General features: G+C 52.1%; 1 protein-coding gene across 4 annotated transcripts in view; it reads left to right on the top strand.

Moving 5' to 3' along the window:
- LOC104692205 (protein CEPU-1) overlaps window positions 1-20,863 on the top strand; it is a 352,613-nt gene that overhangs the window by 210,614 nt on the left and 121,136 nt on the right. For 2 of the 4 annotated variants that reach the window (XM_039564741.1, XM_039564743.1), the window contains exon 2: window positions 3,367-3,451. In XM_039564741.1, coding sequence (XP_039420675.1) covers window positions 3,367-3,451 — 85 coding nt within the window. Of the gene's footprint in view, window positions 1-3,089; window positions 3,452-20,863 lie in introns of those variants that run through there. The other 2 variants (XM_039564742.1, XM_039564740.1) reach the window with 1 other exon arrangement.

The following is a 20,863-nucleotide window of genomic DNA, read 5'->3' as shown; positions in this document are numbered from 1 at the left end:
CTGCCTCCAAGCCTCCTCCTCCCCAGCTATCGATAGAGGTGCTCCTTTGGGAAGCAAAGCCCCAGGGTCTCGCTCCTTCTAACCCCTTCTCCATCCAGGCTTTCAGCATCCTCCCCTCCAGCTGCCACCCCCCTAGGGGAAAATCCTTCCCCTGGCTCCATCCTTGATTCTGCATCACTTCCCACCCGGTCCAGCCCTCGCTGCTTCTGCTGCCCTGTTTGTGGTCTCTGCCAGGAGAGGGGGGCCTTTAGCCTTGCTGGGAAGGAGAGGAGTGAGATGGATACGGAGATAAAGCTACACCTCGAGTGTGCTGTGCTTGGCTCGCTCTGTTTGTCTCCTGCCTGTTGCTCGCAATGAGGAGGGGGGAAAAAAAAAAAAAAGACTTTTTACCTAAGTAGGAAGAAAGGGAAGAAGCTGAAAGCGAGAGGCTGCTTGGTGCTTGCTCAGATGGGCTCAGCCCGCGTGCAGCAAACTCTGCTGCTGCTGTGGTCAAAACCCAGTGAAGGAAAAAAGACTCTCTCATCCCCAGAGGAGGCTACAAAGCTCTCTTTCTCTCGCTCCTGAACCTTCACAGCTGGACTCAGTTGCTGGCTCCTCTGCTGCTGGAGCAACTGAATTATTTAAAGGAACCTTGATTTGGTTTTCTCTTTGCTGTTTTCCCGCGTCGTGTTTATTGTCTATAGATATTTTTATAGTCCGAAGCAATTACAGCTGTCAGAAAAGAGACGAGCTGTGACAGGCTGATTTATATGTACATTGTATGTATGCGAGGGAGGGAGGGAGACCAGGGATTCTGCCGGGCTTTAGTATGCAGGAGCATATTGGATGTAAATTCCTTGGGATTTTCAAACAATGCTGCTGATGATCTCCTAACAGTGGGCCAAATTCAGCCTTGGCAAGGGCTGGAACAGCTCTGCGGGTTACATTTTGCCCCAGCCTCACACGCTTTCAGTGCACGGAGGTGTTTTTTTTCCTCATAATTTAAGATGCTCCTGGCGATCCGGGGCTGAATTCCGTGTTAAAAGGTTAACTGGCTGTGGTTATTGGAATCCCTCTGGTTTTGCTGACAAAGGAGTTGGTCTCTGCCCATTCAAAGGAGCGGCCCCACAAAGAGCAAGCTCTTGTGTGATGGTCCTGCAGGTATCCCAGCAGGGTCCCCATCCTGCCAGGGGTGCCTGGATGCTGCAGCAACCAGCAGGATTGGTGTATTTTATTCTTGGCTGTCTTGTACACCCCAGTGCAACAACACAACCCTGGACAGAGTCTTTTTTCCCCTGCCTCTGATGCAGTGAGGTTTCGGAGACCCCCTCCCATGTAATTTCTGGCCCCAAAGGATCCGCTGAATGCAGCGTTCCCCCCCTCCCCTGCCAGTTCAGACAGCCAAATTCACTGCAGGGATTAAAGCCCTTCTGCCAAGAGCTGGGGAAAGCTGCCGTTTCCTCTGGGAAAACACAGGACTCGAGGCAGCACGTCCCACCAGTGCTAAATTCAAGGAGCAGAGAACCTTCAGACAAGGAAAAAGTAGAGAGTCTTGCAGAGCAATCCCCTTCTCGTATGACCAGTCAGCATGCACAATAATACTAAAGCTTTATTTGATGGAGTGTTTCCTCTGCCCGGCACAGCTCATAATGTTTTAGAGATTAAATAGCACAGTTAGTGAATTAAGCAGTAGTTTACAGGGGATTCGGAGACTCCAGGGATTAGTAACGGGCTATGGATCCTTTCACATCTAGGTCACCAGTTTGAATCCCAGCTCAGGTTGCCAGCAGTGAACTCAAAAACAACAAAAAAACCCACCCCATGTTGGTGCCGTGTAAAAGCTGCTGAGCACACGGTGGGGGGATGGAGGGAGGATTTTTGGGTAAGGCAAAGCAGGGAAGTCATTGGGCACAGCAAGAGGGGAGACCTGGTTTTCCCTAGGGCTGGACTGCTGCAGCTGAGGGGTTTGAGGGGTGCAGCACCCCGAAAGCTGTGGTTTGACTGCTGCCTCCAGGACTCTTTGCTCTGAGGATGCTCCCCGGCACCTTTTCACCAGCATGGAACTGTGCCTGGAAATATTAATGTGTTTAGCCACTAGCGGAGGGAAGGAGGAATTACTCGGCATAAGCAAATGTGATATTTGTTAAATTATGAGCTGATAAAAAGTACGCGGGGACCGTGCTTGCGGCTGGGGAGGAATTTGCCACTTAAGCTCACGCTGTGTCTGTGAGGTGCAGAGGACCAGGAGGACACGCTCCTGCCTCTCCTCTTCATCACCTGGCTGGGGGGGAAGGGGGGGATATTACCCGTGCCTCAGTTTCCCCTCCTGCACAGCGACTTTGCCGCCTGGGATGGGGAAGGTGCAGAGGTAGAGGAGGGCAAGGGGGAGAGTAGCGCGGTGCTGGCTGCGGGACGCAGGTAAGCGCGGGGGGAGAGAGAGGAGAAAGGACGGGGGTCTTGACATCCCCCCGAAGAGCGCGGCGCGGCGGGGGTTAATGTGCGTGTTCTCCTGCGCATCCCGCCCCGCTGCCGCCCGCCCGCCCGTGTGCGGGGCTCGGGCCGTGCGGGAGCCGAGGCGCCGGGCAGCGCTGGAGCCGCTGCCATGACAACCCCGGGGATGCTGCCGGCCGGGGCCGGGGTGCTGCCGCCGCCCCCCCGCGCCCTCCCCGCCCGCCGCTGAGGCCAGCCAGGGGCTCCGGCAGCCTGACATCCCCGCATTCTGCATCCCGCCGTTCTCTCATCCCCATCCTGCATTCCGGCATCCTGCATCCCGCCTGGATCAGCCCCCCGGCAGCGGGGCGGGAGGAGAGGAGCTGCAGGGCATCCCGAAGGCTTTTGCCCGCTGTGCCTTCTTGCGCCTGGACACCTTTGCTAGCTCGCCTCGGGGGTGTTTTTTGGGGTTTTTACTGGTATTTGGACTGCCCCTGCCTCGGGACAAGCGCGTGGGAGTGGGGTACAGCCGGGCCCCCCCGGCGCCTCCTCGCCCAAGTGAGCCTCGGACTGCTGCCCGAAGAACCGGCTCGCCCAGCACCTTTGCCACTTCTCCTCCTCCTCTTCCTCCTCCTCCCCCCGGCCCTCCCGTCCTCCTCCCTCGCCCGAGGACAGCGGGACTCCCTCCGATGCCGCTCGGCAGGCTCAGCGCTCGCAGCCAGCCTTGCCGGGGGCTCTCCTGATCTCCGTGGAGCTCCGCAGCGCTCGCCCCGGTGGTTTTGCTCCCCCCCATCCCTCCTCTCCACCCACCCCTTCCCCCTTTTCGCCTTGTCGGGTGTGTTTTTTGCCTGTTGGAAAAGTCCCCGCTGCCCAGGATGGGGGTCGGTGGGTGCTTGGCCCTGCCCTGGAGGTGCCTGGTCGTCCTCTGTCTCAGGCTGCTCTTCCTTGTGCCCGCAGGAGTGCCCGTGCGCAGCGGAGATGCCACCTTCCCCAAAGCCATGGACAACGTGACAGTGCGGCAAGGGGAGAGCGCCACGCTCAGGTAGGAGCAGCTGCACTGGGGCCTTGGGGGGCTGGGGGGGTCCTGCTTGCATGGTGACTTTGGGGACGTGACTCAGTTTCCCCGTGGGGAATGCGCCGCGTCGGTTGGCGGTACAGGATGGCACCGGGCAGCGAGCTGAGAGATTGGAGTGCCAGGGGACTGGGCTTGGGCTCAGCCCCCCCCGCCCCCCAGTTGTCTCTGGGAAAGTTATGGGGGATGAAAAATAAAGGAATGTGATTCCCTTTTGGTGCCCTGCCCCACAGCAGTACGAGGCAGGGGCTCAATTCCTGCTGTCGGTAGCACGGCTCGGGCACTTTGGCTGCGTTCAGTGCAGGCTAATCCTGCTCTGCTCCTGGAGTGCCGTGCCTGGGGTGTCTTCATCTGTGTCAGACCGCCCCAGTCTGGGGAAAGGGGGAGTTGTTGACCCCCTGGTGTGGCTTTGTGCCTTTTTCTCATGTCCAGACCTGCTGGAATTGCAGGACGGGGCTAGCTCCAGGCAGGTGGATGCTCAGCTCCCTAAAAATCCTCTTGCTCCAGAGGCAGGGGGTTGCTGCTCCCTGCATTCACCCCTCGGGGAGGGGGGAGATGGGGGCTGGGCGTTGCACCAGGGTCCTGTCTCCTGCAGCAGCGATGCGAGGGGTTCAGGGGCTGCCAAGGAATCCGTAATTTTGCTCAGCATAACTTCTGGGACATCTTATGCCCAGACACTCGTCCCCGTCCTCACAGCAGATGGGCGCAGTCATCCCAGAGGATGTTTGATAGGGACATTAAAAATCAAAAGCCAGGTTTTAATTGCAGCGCTGGGAAGCGGTGCTTGCAACTCCGGCATGCTCGGGGGCGACTTTCCTCCTCCGGAGCATTGCATAGGTGACACCAACATCTGCGGGGCCAGCTGGGTGTGTGCGGTGACACCGCACTCCTGCTTTACGCCAGCCAGTGGAGAGGGGCCAAGCCAGGGCAGAAAAAAAGGCCCGGGGGAATTTCAGCAGGAATTTTCTTGCAACTCAGTTGTTTGCAGGCAAATCTTGTGTCCCCCTACAGCCCTTGAGCGCTTCTGGGAGGGTGGGAGCTCTGTCGTGGCCGTTCCTCTGGGTTTGTCTTGCGTCATGGCACGGCTGGGCAAAGAGGCTGGAAAACGGGTGGCAGAGGGTGGAGGACAGAGTGTCTTGCTTAGGAATTTGCCTCGCTGAGCTTGGCTTAAAAAAGTAGTAGCTCCTTTTCTTTCCTGAATCGCTGTGTTCTCCCAAGTGCCAAAAATCCTACAGATCCTGCTGTCAAAGAGGGAGGGGTTTGGGTTACTGGGGGTCTGGGCAGTGAAACACACGGGGGGTGGCAGCAGCTGGGTGGGTGCTCTGCAAACTTATGGGCAGAGGCTCTGGCGAGGAGGGCCTGCACAGGGTTTGGGGCACAGATCAGGGATGTCAATCCACACCACGGATCGAGGTGCTCTGCCCTGGCACTGGGTGGTCGCCAGGTGTTGGAGGAGAACAAAGGGAAGCCTGGGTGAGTCAGCAGGAGGGATTCCTTCCTTCTGTCGGGGAGGCTTCATGGGAAGGGCGACAAATCCTGCCCCGGCAGGTGGCTCTGGGGAGGGAGGGAGGGAGGGAGGGAGGACAGCGATGTGTCATCATCCCGGTAGAGCTGGGAGCCGGTCTGGTGGCCCTTGGCAGGTGCCTCGTCAGTACAGGCATGCCCCAGCAGAGGGGCACGTGGGCTTTGGGATATGCAGCCTGTGCGGGTGCCATTCCCACTGTGCTGATGGCATTCCTGCTGTCGTGCCCCTGGAGCAGGGATTGCTCTTGGAAATTAATGGCTTGCTGCTACCGCCAGCTCTGTGCTCTGCTTTGGTGGCAGAGAGGGGCAGGAGTGTGTTTCGCCTGGGCGTTGGAGGTGTTTTCCTGCTGGTTTGAGGTGGGAGCTGTTGGCCCAGCAGGCAGTGGGACATTGCTGCATCCCCTGGTCAGTCCCAGTTGTGCTGTGCCGTGGCAGGAGCTGGGAGGAGCAGAGCATGTGAAAACCAGAGGAAATCAAGGAAGCATGAATCTTCCTGCCTGTTCCCCTCCCGGCCCAGCGTGCCCATCGATCTGTTGTGGAGGAGTTAACTTGTGCAGAATAGCAATGCTGCTACAAAGGCTCTGGCAGACCCCAGCGATACTCCCGGCCACCTCTTGCCCAGCCCTGCATGGGTGGCAGTCAGGGATGGAAAAAAAAAATCAGGTCTAATCCAATCCCGCTCATTTCCATGCAAGGTGGGAGGGCGGGGAGCCGCAGCCAAGGATTTGGAAGGAGAGATGTTTCTAGAGGTCCTTTCTTGGTGTTTCACAGATGCCTAAAGGGAAGAACAAACTCAGCAGCAGAAGTTGCCGCTTCTCTGGAGCGCTTGGAAAGTCCTGTCCCCCCCCTTCCCAAAGGAGAGGCTTTGGCTGTTGGAAATAGGTTATTTTATTGGGGTGGCGGGTGCTGAGGAGCTCAAGCAGCAGTGCCCTGCCAAGAGGCTCTTTTCAGCTCTGTCCCTCCAAGCAGCGGGAATTCAGTGCCAGAAAAAAAGCTGGATTGAAAGCTGCAAGGAGACTTCTCTGTTGTAAAGGCTTTGCTCCCTACAATCCACTGTAGGGAATCAGCTGAGGACCAGAGACGTGGGAGATGTTCAGATATTTCCTTCTATCTCGTGATGTTTCTGCTGGAGGGTACAGACATGTCCTAGGTACCAGTGCTTTAGATCCCTGTATTAAATTTAAATCAAGCTTTAGATGTTGGGTTAGAGCTGCTACCTGGGATAGGAGAGGGGTAGGATTTACTCCTGGATGTGGGAATAAGGAAGGGGTTTGAAGGTGTTGTATCCCACAGTTTGGTGGTTTTACTGATGGATGCGTTGGTCCTGCCTTTGGGGTTGCACCAAGGATTTGTGTGCAGGTGAAGGTCGGAGCTTTCTGTCCTTCCTTGTGTCCTCAAGCCCAGATTGTGAGGATGAGGCAGATCTTCATCCCCTCCTACCACATCCAGACAGCTCTGCCCTCACCAGTAGCGAGTGGCTCATGCTGGAGAGGACCCATCCTGAACTTCCATGCAGTGCTTGAACTGAGTCCAGGCATCGCTGAGACCTTTGGAGCAGCTTTCTCGGCACCAAAACAAATGGCGTGATTATGATTTCGCTTTAATTGGCATCAGTCAGCGCTTTCCACGGTGAGGCTCTGACGTTCCCATCAGCAGCACAGGCGCCTGCATGGTGTCCTCTGAACCCACCTGTGCTCCTCTCTTCATCTCCTCTGGTTTCCTTGGCAGGGTGATGCAATGCCTTCATTTGTTCCTCTCTTTGATTCCAACACTAAAAGTCAAATCTGAGTTAAACAGGAAGCAAAGCTTTTTTTAACCCTGATGTTTCCCGTGGTTTCCACTCATGCTTTGAAAAGGGCTATGAGCTTTGCCACTGAGCTCTGCCGTGCTTTACCTAAGCCTGTTTTGCAAATTTATTTGGCCCCTGTTGTGCTCTTGAAATAATTTTGGAGAAATGATGACTTGGCTGCAAAACAAAACAAAATCAAGCATGTTTGTTCGGTGGGTGCAAACAAAGTGCTTGTTTGCTAAGCAAAAAAGACTATTTCTCAGAGATGGGTCTGTTTTCTGTGACTCTTTGCTGCCCCATCTTTTCCCTTTTATTCACAGGAATTTGCCTTGCTGTGTTTTTATTGTGTAATAGAAAAATAGGAGTGGTCTGCAGTGGGTAAATGTGGTATGTTCCAGCACCCAGGTCCTGGGGGAGCCTCTGTGCCTCCCCCAGTGCTGCTCCTGCCAGGGTTTGAGTGAGGGTGATTCTCGCTGAGGTTTTGGGCAGCTGCCTTTGTGGTTTGCAGTCAATGAATGCAGAAATCCTGTGGGGGGAGGAAGGCAGGGGAACCCATTCCAGGCTGTCTGTGCTTGGGAAAGCTGTGCCTGTAGCCTTGGCTGAGTCATGGGGGGTTCATGGGGGGCTCAGGGAGCGGTGCCCAGCACAGGGCTGGGCTCCTGGTGTGAGTAACAAAAGCCAGACAGGGCAGAGGATGATGATGAAAGGGGCCAGCCGTGATTGCTAAACCTCCTTGGGTGGCTGCCCAGCTCTGTGTCCGTTTTGCTCCAGGCTCTCACTCCCACTCCGAGCTGCAAGAACCCCACTGAGGGAGTGTTGCTCGTCCACCCTGTCCCACCAGCTGAGAACACCCCAAGTTAGGTGTTCCCATCTCCTGCCCTGCCCAGCCAACTCCCCCTTCCCTGCACAACCACCACATTCTTTATTTCCAGATCAGTGCTCATCTGCCTCTCCAGGGCTCAGACCTGTGGAAAAGCCATCCCATTCCGATTTTCTCCAAGCCCCACACCTGGTAGTTTTCATCCTGCTGCCGTTATTTATTTCAGAGATTCCTGGTTGCTGGCCTGCCCACTTCCTTGCCTACTTCCCAAGCCCAGACTGGTAGCAGATATAGCTGGAGAGGCTGCAGAGACCAAGGTGTATCACCTTTGCTTTTCTCAGTTCCTGAGCAGTGAAGGAATCCTGAGCACCTAGGATGGGCTGGGAGCAGCTTCTGGCAGTCCTGTGGGGATGGGGTGAGGATGGAGCTAAGCTGCCTGCTCAGGTCTTAACGACTCCAGTTTATTCCCTGACTCTCCAGTATCCAGCACCTTTGCCCTTCTCCTTCAAACCTCTCTCCTTTTAATGCTGAGGCTTAGGGAATGAATTCAGGGCTGTGGTGACCCCTCCTGTATTAAGGTGAAGAAGGAGCAGAGTGTGTTCTCCTACATCCCTCATGGTGGCACTTCACCCCTGCCTCTCTCCCTCTCTCCTCTTCCTGTTGTTGCTGGGTTCTCCTTCCTGGTCAGGGTTTTGTCTCCACATTCCTGGGGATGCCCTGTGGGAGAGGCTGCAGGAGCCCCACGTGCAGCGTTCGCTGTGGTTTGTAGCTCATGAGCCGATTGCTTTGCTGGCGATGGCACGTTTCTGAAAGAGGAGTTTATTACTAAAGTGACATGTCAGCAAATCTCTGCCACCTTTCTCCCATCTCGGAGATGGAATCAGCTTAAAGTGGTGAAAAAAAATTGTCATATGCATGGATTATTCTTTTTTTTTTTTTTTCCTGAGTGCAATTTCCATCTGAGATGAGACAAGCTCCTGATTGCTGTGCCAGAGGAGGGTTTCCCTTTATAGCTTGCCTGGTAGAGCTGCTGCCTCTGGTTCACTGGAGCCGGGGTCTCCTAGGGGACAAGTGTGCTTTTGTGGAGCTGTCATCTCCATCCTGGGTTAAGCACCTCGCATCTGGAAAGGCTGAAGTCAAACAGACTTTACCTTGGGATGGGGAAAGGAGGCCAGAGCAGCCCCACAGGTGGCCAGTGGAGGGGTGCTGCGGTGGTGTTTCTAGTGGTTAAGGCAGGCTTAGGAAATGGATTTTCAGTTGTCAGCCCTGCCCTCAGCTCCTTGTGTGATGTTAGGTGCCCTCCCAGGTCCTATAAATGTCTTGATTCGTGCACAGCAATTGCAATGCTTCCTTTCTCTGCTCCATGAGTCATCTGCTTGCGTTGCAGTCTCTTTGTGGCAGGATTCATCCCTCTGCAAGGAAAATGCTAAAAGTGTTCTACTGGAGGGCACCAGAGGTGTCCACCCATATCCTGCCCTTGCTTGGGGTTTGAAGAGGTGACTGGGAGCGTTTTTTTGGCTGGACATGCCAGGGAATTGTCATTTCGGGGGTACCTGGTGTATGGCTGGGGTACTGCAGAGCTGCTGGGAGGGTGGATGATTAGGTGGGAGCTGAAGTAAAATCAGGGATATTGGGACCTGGGAAAGCAATGAACCTGTGGGCATCACAGCCCCAAACTCTGCTCTGAAGCTGCCTCACCTTAATCATGTGCTCATGTAAGCCTTGGACCCGAGCGCTTTTGGGTGCCAATCCAAGGGATGGCACCTGGCCTCATCTCTAGCCTTTGGCTGTCCTGATGTGCTGTCCCATTGCCACCCTGGCAGAGCCCTTTGTGCCATGCTGCTGCTGGCACTGCAGTCCTGACCTGGCAGCTCCAGCTGTGTGTTAACCGAGCTGGGTGGGCATGTGGGTCATCTTCAGCTTGCCCAAGTCTTTGTCACTTCTGTTGGCTTTGCTGGAGTTACTCCAATTTATGCTGTTGGAAAAATCCTCCTCTTGATGAGACAGAGTTGTTTTCTTCCCCCCAGACCTGCCAAAACCTGCCACTTTGAACTCAGACACCCTTATTTTCCTTCAGGAGGAAAGAGGAAAAAATCAGGGAGGAACTAATCTACGACCACATCAGTGGGAGCCTGGGCTAATAGAAATTGTAATGAGAATCCAGAGCCAAACAAACAGGCAAGTGGGGGGAAAATGCAATCCCACCGATGCGACAGAGAGATTTATGCCAGCAAAGGGGCTGATCCAGTGCTCATTAATGTCACCACGAGTCTTTATCCCAACTGTAATGGACTGGGGATCAGGTTGGAAGACAGCATTTCAGCCTTGCTGCAATGTGCAGGCTGCTAGCGGGTTGTGTGTGGAATAGCAATGTGGAATTCCTTCTCCTTGGGGTTTGCTCGTTGCATGTGGCACCTTTGCAAAGCAAGTGGGAAATACCTTCTGCTCTCCTTGGGTTTGGTTTTCCGAGGTGCAAGGCAGTGAAGGAGCCAAGTCTGAGGCTCAGGCTTGGCTGTCTGGATGCTGCAGCGTCTGCTGAACCGCCAACAGCATCTCCATCATGAGGATATTAAAAATCCTGGTTTAAATAAGGATTCTTCAGCTGCTGGGGAGTGGTGTTGGCTGTCACCACCACAGCCATGCTGGGAAGCATCCTTAGTTTATGTGCAAAGTGAGGAGGCAGATGGGCGGGTATGGAAAATCTGCAGGCAAACTTGACTTTGAGGCTGGATTCTCCCCTGGAAAAATCAGGGAGGGGACTATTGAGACAAGGTCTGGAGAGCTGAGCCTGGTCTGAAGGTGGGGACACCTTTGGGGACAGTGCTGAATAGGAAAGGACACCAAGGGTCAAGCAGGAGACAAGCGAGTCCAGCTCTGCATGTCAATGAGGACAGAGTAAATAAGGGATAAAACCACCTTCCAACATGAGCAGCTGGTGAAATATCACAGGATTTTTTTCCCAGAGATGGGAGATTTTGACCGGCTCTGTGCCTGCAACCATAAATGGCTCTGACACCTGTGTGTGTTTTATCAGACACATGCAGAGCCCCGGCCATGATCCAAACATTCATTACTTGGGATTTTTGAGTGGTTTTTTCCCTTTTTTTTTCATGGTAGGATCATTATTTTCGCAGCTTCACATCCTCAGTTCATCAAAACCAGCGTGTTTTTCAGCCTCATGGTTTTTACACATCTCTAATAAGAAGCATGAGAGAAGCTGTTGAGAGAAGCAAATTCTCAAAGGTATGAAAGGAGAGCAGGGCAGCTCCAGGCTCGGAGACACTTCCAAATCTCAGGATGCTTTGGACTTAGAAATAGGCACAGCACTAATATTTGAAGGCGTGTTTGGGTTCTTACCCTTCAGTCCCCAAATTCAGTCAATTATATGTGTAGAGCTTTATTCCTTAAATAATATTAAAAAAACATAAAGATAACCTTAAGTATTCTTCATCCCTTTTCCTCTCTTACAGTCCAGCTCTTGATGAGCTCAAAGGAAGGGTGACTGAGATGAAAATTCAAGGAAGTATTTTCCAAGTCCTTTTTCTTCCATTACTACTCAGCAGGAGCTGGGAGAGCACCTGCTTCTACTTTCATTCAAAAATTCCAGACTTGTATCATTTGTTAAATAAGAAAGCACCTTCTTTTTTTAAAAAAAAAATTCAAACCCAGATATTTTTGTTAAACAATCCATTTCTTTCTTGTGTACCTTGACTGGAAAGGATTTGACTTAGAATTCCCTTATGGGGAAGAGGGCAGGTTTGGGTTTGCTTGGAAAAACAGTATTTCTTTCCTTTTATCCGAGTTTGTGAGTTCAGTGAAGCATCTTGGCAAATGTTACAGGAAGTTCTCTGATGAAGCTAAAGCAAGGTTTGGGGTTAAAAATTGTTTTATGGGAAATAGGGAGATTCTGATTTCATTCAGTCTCAGAATGAAAGGGAAGAATTTCTGGACACACAGAGTTTCCCTTGAGCTGAAAATAAACCTTTCCCTACTCACCTCTAAACTGCTTTACATCTTGGGTCAACTTTTTCATCAAACTTCATCTCTGCTATTACTTTCTACTGTTTGGAAGAGCTGCTCTGTTTTGAATCAGATAAAGTTTATATCGAATGATGTTTTCCAAGGCCAAATTTCCAGCTGGCCAAGGCACGTTGCGACCCTGTTTGCTCTGCAAACTTGCACAGTGTGGGAGTCAGGGCAAGACGTGGCGGTGTTGGGAGGGAGCAGTTTGGAGGTTCCTCGTGGTGTGTGTGTGCAAGTGACGTGATTTAGTCCTCTACAAACATGAGGAGCCAAAGGTCTCTGTTGGCCTTGACTTGTGGAATTGAAGAGTCTCTTCCCTCTCTTGCACTCTGTGGCAGGGTGGATGTGGGGGTTGGTCTCTCCTCAGGAGTAATGAGCGATAGGACAAGAGGAAATGACCTCAAATTGCAGCAGGGGAGGTTTAGGTTGGATATTAGGGAACATTTCTATGCCAAAAGGGCAGTCAAGCACTGGAATGGGCTGCCCAGGGCAGTGGTGGAGCCATCATCTCTGGAGGGATTTAAAAGCCATGAGCATGTGGCACTTGGGGCATGGCTGACTGCTAGCTAGCCTGGGGGAAGGGTTGGAGTTGATGGTTTTAGAGGTCATTTCCAGCCTAAGGAATTCTGTGGTTGGAAAGTCAAAATCCCATCTCTTGGGTTGTTATTGCTTCGTCATGGAGGTGGTTGGTCTGGGGAGATGCTTTCACTGGTGCATATCAGCTGGGCTCCTAAACTTCTCCAGTTGTCCTTGTCTCCTGGAGGATGGCAGCTGCAATTTCCTTGCTGGTTCCAAGCCAGCAGCTTGCAGACTGTTGACATTGCTCAGCAGACACGGGGCCTTCACCTCAGACACCTCTGTGAGTCTGAAAAACAACACAGACATTTTTGGCCATCCAGAGGTGCTCCCGGTGACCTCCATCCATTCAAGTGGCACTGCCTGAAGTAATCTGAACTACTGAAGGGATCACAGGGTGGTCAAAATCCTCTTGGTCCTTCTAGGAAAGACTGAAGGCTTGGTGGCCGTGCATTGTTTGGAGGAACTTCATCCACCTTGCTGAGACTGACCCTCTGGGGTCGGTGGGAGTTGCAGGATCATCCCCTTGAAGGTTTGGTGGGAAGGGAAGGAGCGAAGGTGCAGTGATGCTGTGAGTAAAGGGCTGTGCCACCCACGCTGGAAAGGGAGGCTCTTGAGAGGCACCGTGGGGCTGTCGAATGAGCGCGCCGGGGACGTGTCAGCTCTTCCTCTCAGCTTCCCTCTGCAGCGCCAACTGTCAGTAATTTAACTAACGTTTTGTAAATAAATGTGGCATTCGGACAGCTGTCACCGCGCCTGTTATAAACACTCCCTTTGTCACTAAAAGCTGGCAGTACTGCTCCGTTTCCCCTGCAAATGCAGCCACCACTGCCAGTTAGCTCCCAAAGCCAGGGCTGTCAAGGAATCACATGCCGGGCGGTGGCTGGGAGACCACGGCTTCGCACAGGGAGCCCGGTGAGGCACTGCCAGGGCCTGGTGTGAAGGCAGCTTTTGCATCTCAGAAATAAATAAATGACCTGAGCTATGAGCAAGAAAACCCATCTGAACGGTGGCCGTAGGGCTGGTTCCCAGCCAGGAGCCCGGGCGGTCCAGCTGCAGTGCTGGTGGTGGCACTGGTTCTGCTGCCATGTCATCCCAGCTCTGTGGGAAGCACAGACAGGATGAGAGGGGGAGCTCAGCCAGAGCCAGGGTTTGATGTGCCAAGGGAGCGATTTGGCACAGGTATCGTAAATGCTTTTCACTTTGACCAACCTGGTCTAGTGGAAGGTGTCCCTGCCCATGGCAGGGAGTTGGAATGAGGTGAGCTTTAAGGGTGCTTCCACTCCAAACCATTTTGTGATTCTATGAAAAGTGGGCTCCTCACTCATCGGGATTTGGTTTTGGTAAATTTGGGGTGTCTGAGACTGGTTGGATTTGAGTGATGACATCAGCCCTTTCAGGTCTGCTCTCTGCCCATTGGTCTTGCTCAGCACACTTGTCATATCAGGAGCAGATTCCACACCTTCAGGCACTCTGGATGCTTCTCCTCCTACAGAACAGGACTGGCACAGGGTGCCCAGAGAAGCTGAGGCTGTCCCTGGATCCCTGGAAGTGTTCAAGGCCAGGAAGGATGGGGCTTGGAGACACCTGGGATAGTGGAAGGTGTCCCTGCCCATGAAAGGGGTTGGAACTGGATGAGCTTTAAGGTCCCTTCCATCCCAAACCATGCTGGGATTCCATGAACCTGCCTGGAGAAGGGATGCTGTTTTGTTTATCTTTGCTGGGAACTCTTGATTCTTTGCTGCTTTTTTCCTCTCATCTTTCTGGGACCTGCAGCTCCAAACACCCTTTCCCTGGATTTTCTGTCCCGGTGCTGGGTGGTTTAACTTCCAGCAGTCAGCACCTACGGCCTGGCCATGCTGCAGCGCTGGGTGATGCAGACAGTACAGAAATCAGCACATGACATCTCTCTCCCTCTAAGCTGCTGTAAAATTAGCTTCATCTCAAGTGGCAGAAAATGATCATATCCTCGCTTGAGGGCGATGAAGAATATTCCTGAGTCACTGCTAGTGATGAAACAGGCAGAAAATCCAGAGTGATACACAGCTGCCCACTCAGTTCTAATCGCTGAGGCCATTTGCTGCTGCAGAGCCTTAAGACACAGCTTCCTCCTCCTCTCCCTCCCTTTCATCCATCACTCCCTATAGCGGCCAGGGCTGCAGATCCCAGCAGGAGCAGAGCAATTTCCCATCCCACCAGCAAGGCTGCAGGCTGTGAGCAGCGTGTCCTCCTTCCCTGTTCCCCTGAGATGGGAGGAGGGGGTCAAAGCTTCCCTTTCTTAGAGGAATCGGAGGAAAAAGATGGAGCCTATGCTCCTCAGGTCTCCTCCTTCCACACTGTGATCCTGCAGTCTGGGAAAAACTCTTCTCTGAGCTCATCCTCCTTTCCACAAATTTTCCCTGCTGTCTCTGGAGCAGCTGCTGTGCCCACAAGGATATTTCCTTTTTTCTTTCTCCTGCATGAGCTTTAGTTCAAAGCCATCTCCCTGGATTTTTATGTCTTGGATAAAGCCACCCTCTTCCCTACGACTGCCAGCTCAGTGCTTGAGAAGCCTCTTGCCAAAATTGCTGGCGACTAAGTCCAAAAAATCCCTTCAAAACAGGAATGATCAGAAGCAAAGTGCTGTAATCCTTCCCTTCCTTGCATATGCTCCCTGGCAGCGTGGTAACAGGAAGGAGTCCTTGAAGGATGCTTCCTGCAAACCCTGCCCTGCCAGCTTCCCCCACTTTCAGATGGAAGCTCCCCAGCTCCATGTGGGGGCAGCTTGGAGGGTCTGAACTGCCTCCTCCATCTGGTTTTCTGTGTGGCTCAATCACCTGGTTCAGCAGCATTTAGAGGGAAAACTGTAACAATCCTCCAGTTCATGCAGGTGTTGGAATGAACACTCTTTTCTCCAGTCAGGGCTTGTCAGTATTTATCCCTTAACCTGGTTTTCAGATGTTCTCTATCCTGCAGATTTGCGGGATATGCTATTCACACAGAACTCTCGTGGTGTCAGACTTCTGCTAGGATCGCTTCACCGCTCCCGCCGGCCTGCCACGGGAATTAAGCAGCGCTGGCAGCAGAACAGGGAGAAATGTGTCGGAGCAGGGCTTCTGCCAGTGTCAAATAAAAATACTGCACAAGCTCTCTTCCCCCCCTGGAAATTGCTGCACCAGCGCGAGTTTCCCGCACTGCTCGACCAAATCTGGGCAGGTTTTTGTGAATCCCTCTCCCTTCCATAATCCCAGACAGTTTTGCACGCCGGGCGGTTATTTGTCAGCACAAGCAGGTGCAGAGCTGCAGGACATGGGCTGAGCATCTCGCTTTGGTGGTTATTCCAGCACAGCCACTTTATCCTCCCGTCAGGCAGCACCAGCAGCTTCATTTCCTGTTTTCTTCATATCTTTCCCCAAAAAACACCGTCTGGATGGTGCGTTTTGGGTCAGGTTCTGCAGGAGAGCAGTGTCAAAATGAGTATAGGGCTGGGAATTTAGGGGTTGAGCGTCATAACAGAGCACCCCCTGAGCACAATTGGTTCTGCACGTGTCAACCATGGGCACATGCAGAGAGCAAATTTTTGTGTGTTTATCACAGAATCATTGAAATGCTCGGGTTGGAAGGGGCCTTAAAGGTAATCCAGTGCCAGCTCCCAATATATGAATAAATACATGTATTTATATGCAAAAAAATTAAAATGTTTAAAGGTTTTTTAAAAATGTAAGTATATATTTATAGACCTTGTGAACAAAGGTACAAGCGGGGAGGAGTAATTCGTGCAGATACCTGGTGAGAGAGGCAGGACACAGGGATAAAGCTGGGGGAGATGGAGCAGATGGCAAGCCTGGATGCCCCAGCTATACCCTGGAAAAGAGTTTCCTTGGAAAAGCAGTGCTGGGGGCTCCTCTTGGGAGAGGTGAGGGGACAAGCCTATTGGAAAATGCACCAATCTTTTCTCCTGGTGCTGCCAACAGCTGCTTGTTTCTCCTGCTGTGAGTCTGAAACCACCCCACTATCCTCTGGCAAAATCAGGGGCTAACAAGGATGGAAGGCTGACTTTGGTTGTGGCATTCAGTTATTTGTTTTTTTTCCTGGCTTGGAAAGGAAGACATAAAGTTGGATTTCAAGTGGGGTTGCAGGGAAATGAGATCTGCTCGTCAGCTGCCTTCTCCTTCCTCGTGTCCCCATAAATAACCCTCCTCGCTCGGAGACGGCTCAGCTCCTGTGCAGGGGACAGAGAGCTTTGGGCTCTTACTTTTTGCAGTGACTGGAGGGTTCCTTCCCTTTCTTTTCCTTCCTGCAGCTCCCCTCCTTAGAGCCTGCTCCTTCCCAGGGCTGCTGTCAGGTAAAGAAGTTTCCCTTGCCTGATGGAACAAAGGGGAATGGCTTCCCTTCCCAGAGGGCAGGGTTAGATGGGATGTTGGGAAGGAATTGCTCCCTGGGAGGGTGGGCAGGCCCTGGCACAGGGTGCCCAGAGCAGCTGTGGCTGCCCCTGGATCCCTGGAAGTGTCCAAGGCCAGGTTGGATGGGGCTTGGAGCAGCCTGGGATAGCAGAAGGTGTCTCTGCCCATGGCAGGGGCTTGGACTGGATGACCTTTAAACTTCCAACCCAAGCCGTTCTGTGATCCCATGATTCCAAGGATTTTTGGCCGGGTTTTCCATGTGGTTTAGCGTCTATGTCTGCAGCTCATCTGCCTAGAAGTCATTCACAGCTTCTCTGTGGATTCGTGGAAGAAGGTGCAGGTGTCCCTTTCCTCCTCACTGTTCCTGCTGGCTTTGGTGAATCAGCTGCCTGGTTTTGGTCAGGTTCTACAGGGAGGTTACATTCCTACAACTCCCATGAAAATAGTAGAGGTTGAGAGACCTCATTGTTCCTCTGAAGTAACGACAGAACAAGCTCAACTCTTGTACGAGACACCCGAGAATCCGCGTGGGCGTTGGTTACGTGCAAAACTCAAGAGGAGAGGGAGCTCCAGCCTGAGCTTGCATCATTTAAGGTTTGAAATGTGTAGGAAACCACACGTCCTTCATGCTATGTGTGGAACTGCTCATTAAATGCAGCAAGGAGTGCAGGTGGGGAGGGGCTGAGCGCTCCAGATTGTGCGTAAGGAAAACTGCAGAGCTGATGTTGTGTTGGTGGAGAGAAGCTGCCAGTCCCGGTGTCAAGGAGAAGAGACAAAAGCTCAGGGCTTTGCGCTTAATTCTCCTCTCTCAAATGGGGGATGCTGCACTGAGCTCGGCTGAATGGGAAGACTGCAACAGCTGGTGGCTGTGGCATTGCTGGAACGGGCTGGCTCACCCTTCCCTCTGCTCAGAAAAAATACAAAGGCAAAAAAAAAGGCACAAGAGCACTGACAAAAAAAAAAAAATAATAAAGCCAGTAACTCGCTTTCCAGAAGTTCATAATGCTGCAACAGGCAAAGCACTGGAGATAAAAGAAGTATAAAAGCGAGGGAAAGAGGAGAAAAAATGCATTTATGAGCTCTCAAACTAACAGCATGCAACTCTCATATTATTTTTCCTCCTTAGCCTTTGAAACAGAACAACGGCCTGGAGCCTTCTCGGCAGATGGACAATGTGCGTGCCTTAACCACTTAACAGCCATTAGCCTAATTTCACGTACTGGAGCCAAATTAAATAATAAGTAAGAGGCTATGAAAAGCTGGTTTGGAGGCTGTGTTACTGCCTTTCACTTGATAACCTTCTCATAAACAGATGCTCTCTTTCTACCCTATTAACCTTGTCTGAGAGCAGGGAGGGGGCTTTGGTGAGGCAAACAAGCCAGACCTTGGTGGGGAGGGGGGAGATGAGCTGGAGGGGCCAGATGTGGGGGCCCTGCCTGTTTTGGAGGCTCCTCTCATTTTTTGTCCCCGATGCCCCGGCCCTGGAGAGGGCCCTGAGCAAAGAGCCCGTTCTGCGGTTGCGCCCGGGTCATCGGGACGTGCCAAATGATTCATCTTGATCAGCGAGTCCATCTGTACCTGCTGGGCGAGGCTGCGCCACCCAGAGCTGATTTTGTGGACAAATCTGCTTTACTTGGAGGAGAGGGGAGTTGGTGCTGATAGACACGAAAGGGGAGGTGGCCACGTGGCTCGGTGCCTAATCCCTACCTGCTTTTGGCTCGGGGGGCTGCTGCCTCCTCCATCCTCGCTGTGCCACCAGCTCGCCCTTTCCGATGAAGTCATTTTGCTGCTCTTTGCCTCGTTCCCCCCCTGCACTGAAATAGAAACAGAAGTACTTGCCTAAGCTCTGGGAATTTGGGAATATTGGTTTGCAAAATGCTTTTGATGCTGCTTTGGTGCTGGGAGGGTGAGGCATGTGCAGGTGTGTGCAGAAAAGGTGTGCTGCATTTCCTTCTGGGTGTAAAGGTTTGGGAGTGGCTGCCCTATTTCCTCACCACCCCCCGCTAACTCTTGCTCTGTGCTTTGCGTCTCAACTTTAGACCTTTACAAGTTTTCAGGGGATTATAGATGACCGTGCAGCTATTTTTGGTGAAAGCTTTTATTTATTAAAAAGCTATCTTCCTTCATTAAGAAGATACATTGATGGGAAATAGATGAGTGGCTCTATTACTGGTGTCTGGTGTGCCGGGCGAGCCTGGGGCCGCTGAGATCGTGTGTTTTGTGCCCTCCCTTGATGCACGAAATGTCTTGAATGGAGCCAAGAAAAAATTTGGTGCAGGAACCACCCAAAATTTGCTGCATCAGGCGTCCCCTCACCCCTCATGCAGCATCCAAGGCTCCTGGATAGATGTGGGAAGGTTTGGTGCAAGATTTCCTGCAGTTCCTCGGTGCCAGCAGCAACTTGACTTTCCTTCCCTGTTGGTTTTCCTCCTTTGTCTGAGTTGTCACACAGGCTCTGATTTCATATGCAAAATCCATCCTCTGACTGGCACGGAGGCCGATAAAGCCGGGGTTCTTCTAAGTTTACTTCATTTTAATCCAAGTAGGAGTCAATGATTTGCTGCCCGCGGTGAGGACGTTTGGAAAGGCTTTGTGCTGAGTGGATTCTCTGAGGTTCAGATGAGGATGAATCTCATTTTCCTGTGGCCTTTTCCTCCGTGGGGCCCTCGCAGCATCCCTCTCCTGTACCTGGCTGCCTATCTGCGCTAGGCTTGCAGGTACTTAATGTCTTTGAGCCATCTGTTCCTCTGTCAAATTTAGTTAAAATTGGCCAAAGGCTTCACGAATTATTGAGGAAGATTGCTAGACAGAGGTGTGCAGGTGAAAAGCACGATTGAATAAGCTCATCCCAGTAGGACTCAGGGCTAAAAATGTATCGGGGTATGTTATCTGGAGAGAAGGCAGCTTGGAAAATGGGATCCATATCCAACCTTTCCCCAGCACGAGAGAATTAGATGTGAGCCTATTTTTTGGTACTGTAGAAAGCTCCTCGGTGGAGATGGACTTTGCCTTGGGTGGGATGTGGTGCTTTATCTTTTATTTCTGGTAACGCATGGTTTCCTGTCCAAAACGAGCCCCGTCCGTGCTTTTCCAAGGCTCTGATCCTTATCCCAAGATGCTGCAGCCGTATTTTCAGGCAGCTGTTTGCTGAAGAGCTCCTCCATCAAGGGCTGGGAGGGCTCTCTCAGCCTGGGGAAGACATTAACTCTGGGAGAGCTTCATCCAGGAGTATGTCTTAAACCTGGGTGCTTTGATTCTGTCATGGATGTCATGATTCTGTGTTCCCAGTTAGATCCATCCAGAAATCAGGTGTCTGATCTAAGCAGGTCTTGGGAACAGAGAGGCACCAGCCTATCTCCCAGAGTCCTGTCTCTTGTTCACTACAGGAGGACGTGGGCTGAGGAAGAGAGAAAAAGCTCAGGAACTGGCAAAAATTCTGTCAAAAGCTGAGTGTCTCTTGATCCATGAGCATTTCCAAAGGAGCCCAGAAAAGCAGGAGCAATCTGGGATACCTGCTCCTGTAACTGCAGGTGTCTGAGCTGATGGATGGCTGTGTCTGGGCGTGTTTGTGCAGCCCCCTTTGCAGTCACTGGGGAGCAATGGGCCTTTTTCGGGTGCAATTCATCCCAGTCTAAGGCAGGTGTCTAAAACAGGTCAGACAGATTGTGTCCTAGCAGTGCCTCTTTCTCTCCGTTTGCTCTGGAACGGGGTCCAAATGGCTGAACTTGGCTGGTGAGGTGATGAATCCCACCCCCAGCATTTAGAGGAAGCCATAGGATCAGAATAGGAAATATCTAACATTGATCAGGTGTATTAGAGCCTCGTGAGGGTGTTGAGCAGCAGGAAAACACCTGCTACTACACTAAGCAGAAATAAGGGAAGAAATGGTGTTTTTGTGATTTTTTTTTTTTTTTTTTGCATCCTGAGTCCATTTAAATCTCATCCCTGTAACTTCCAGGAGGTTCAGCTAAGCAATTCTGCGTGTGGCTTGTCATTAGGTGCCTCACCCAGCAACCTGCAAGTTCATTAGTATTCTTTTTAGTGCTAACGAAACGTCTGAGCTGCATCTTTTCTGCATGAGAGGCTGAAACGGAGGCAGTAAAGGGAAAAATCCGACTCCAGCTCTACGGAGACCACCCAGAGCGGGTCCCTTCTGCCAGCAAAGCGCTGCTCATGTTAGTGTGGCAAAATCCACAGGAGTACAATAAAAACCCAACCCCAAAAGTAGCTGGAAAGAGAATTTCAGCTTTATAACTGCATCTGCAGTG

This window comes from Corvus cornix, chromosome 24 (genome assembly GCF_000738735.6).
Source record: "Corvus cornix cornix isolate S_Up_H32 chromosome 24, ASM73873v5, whole genome shotgun sequence".
Taxonomy (NCBI): domain Eukaryota; kingdom Metazoa; phylum Chordata; class Aves; order Passeriformes; family Corvidae; genus Corvus; species Corvus cornix.
This window is presented reverse-complemented; position numbering and strand designations above follow the sequence as displayed.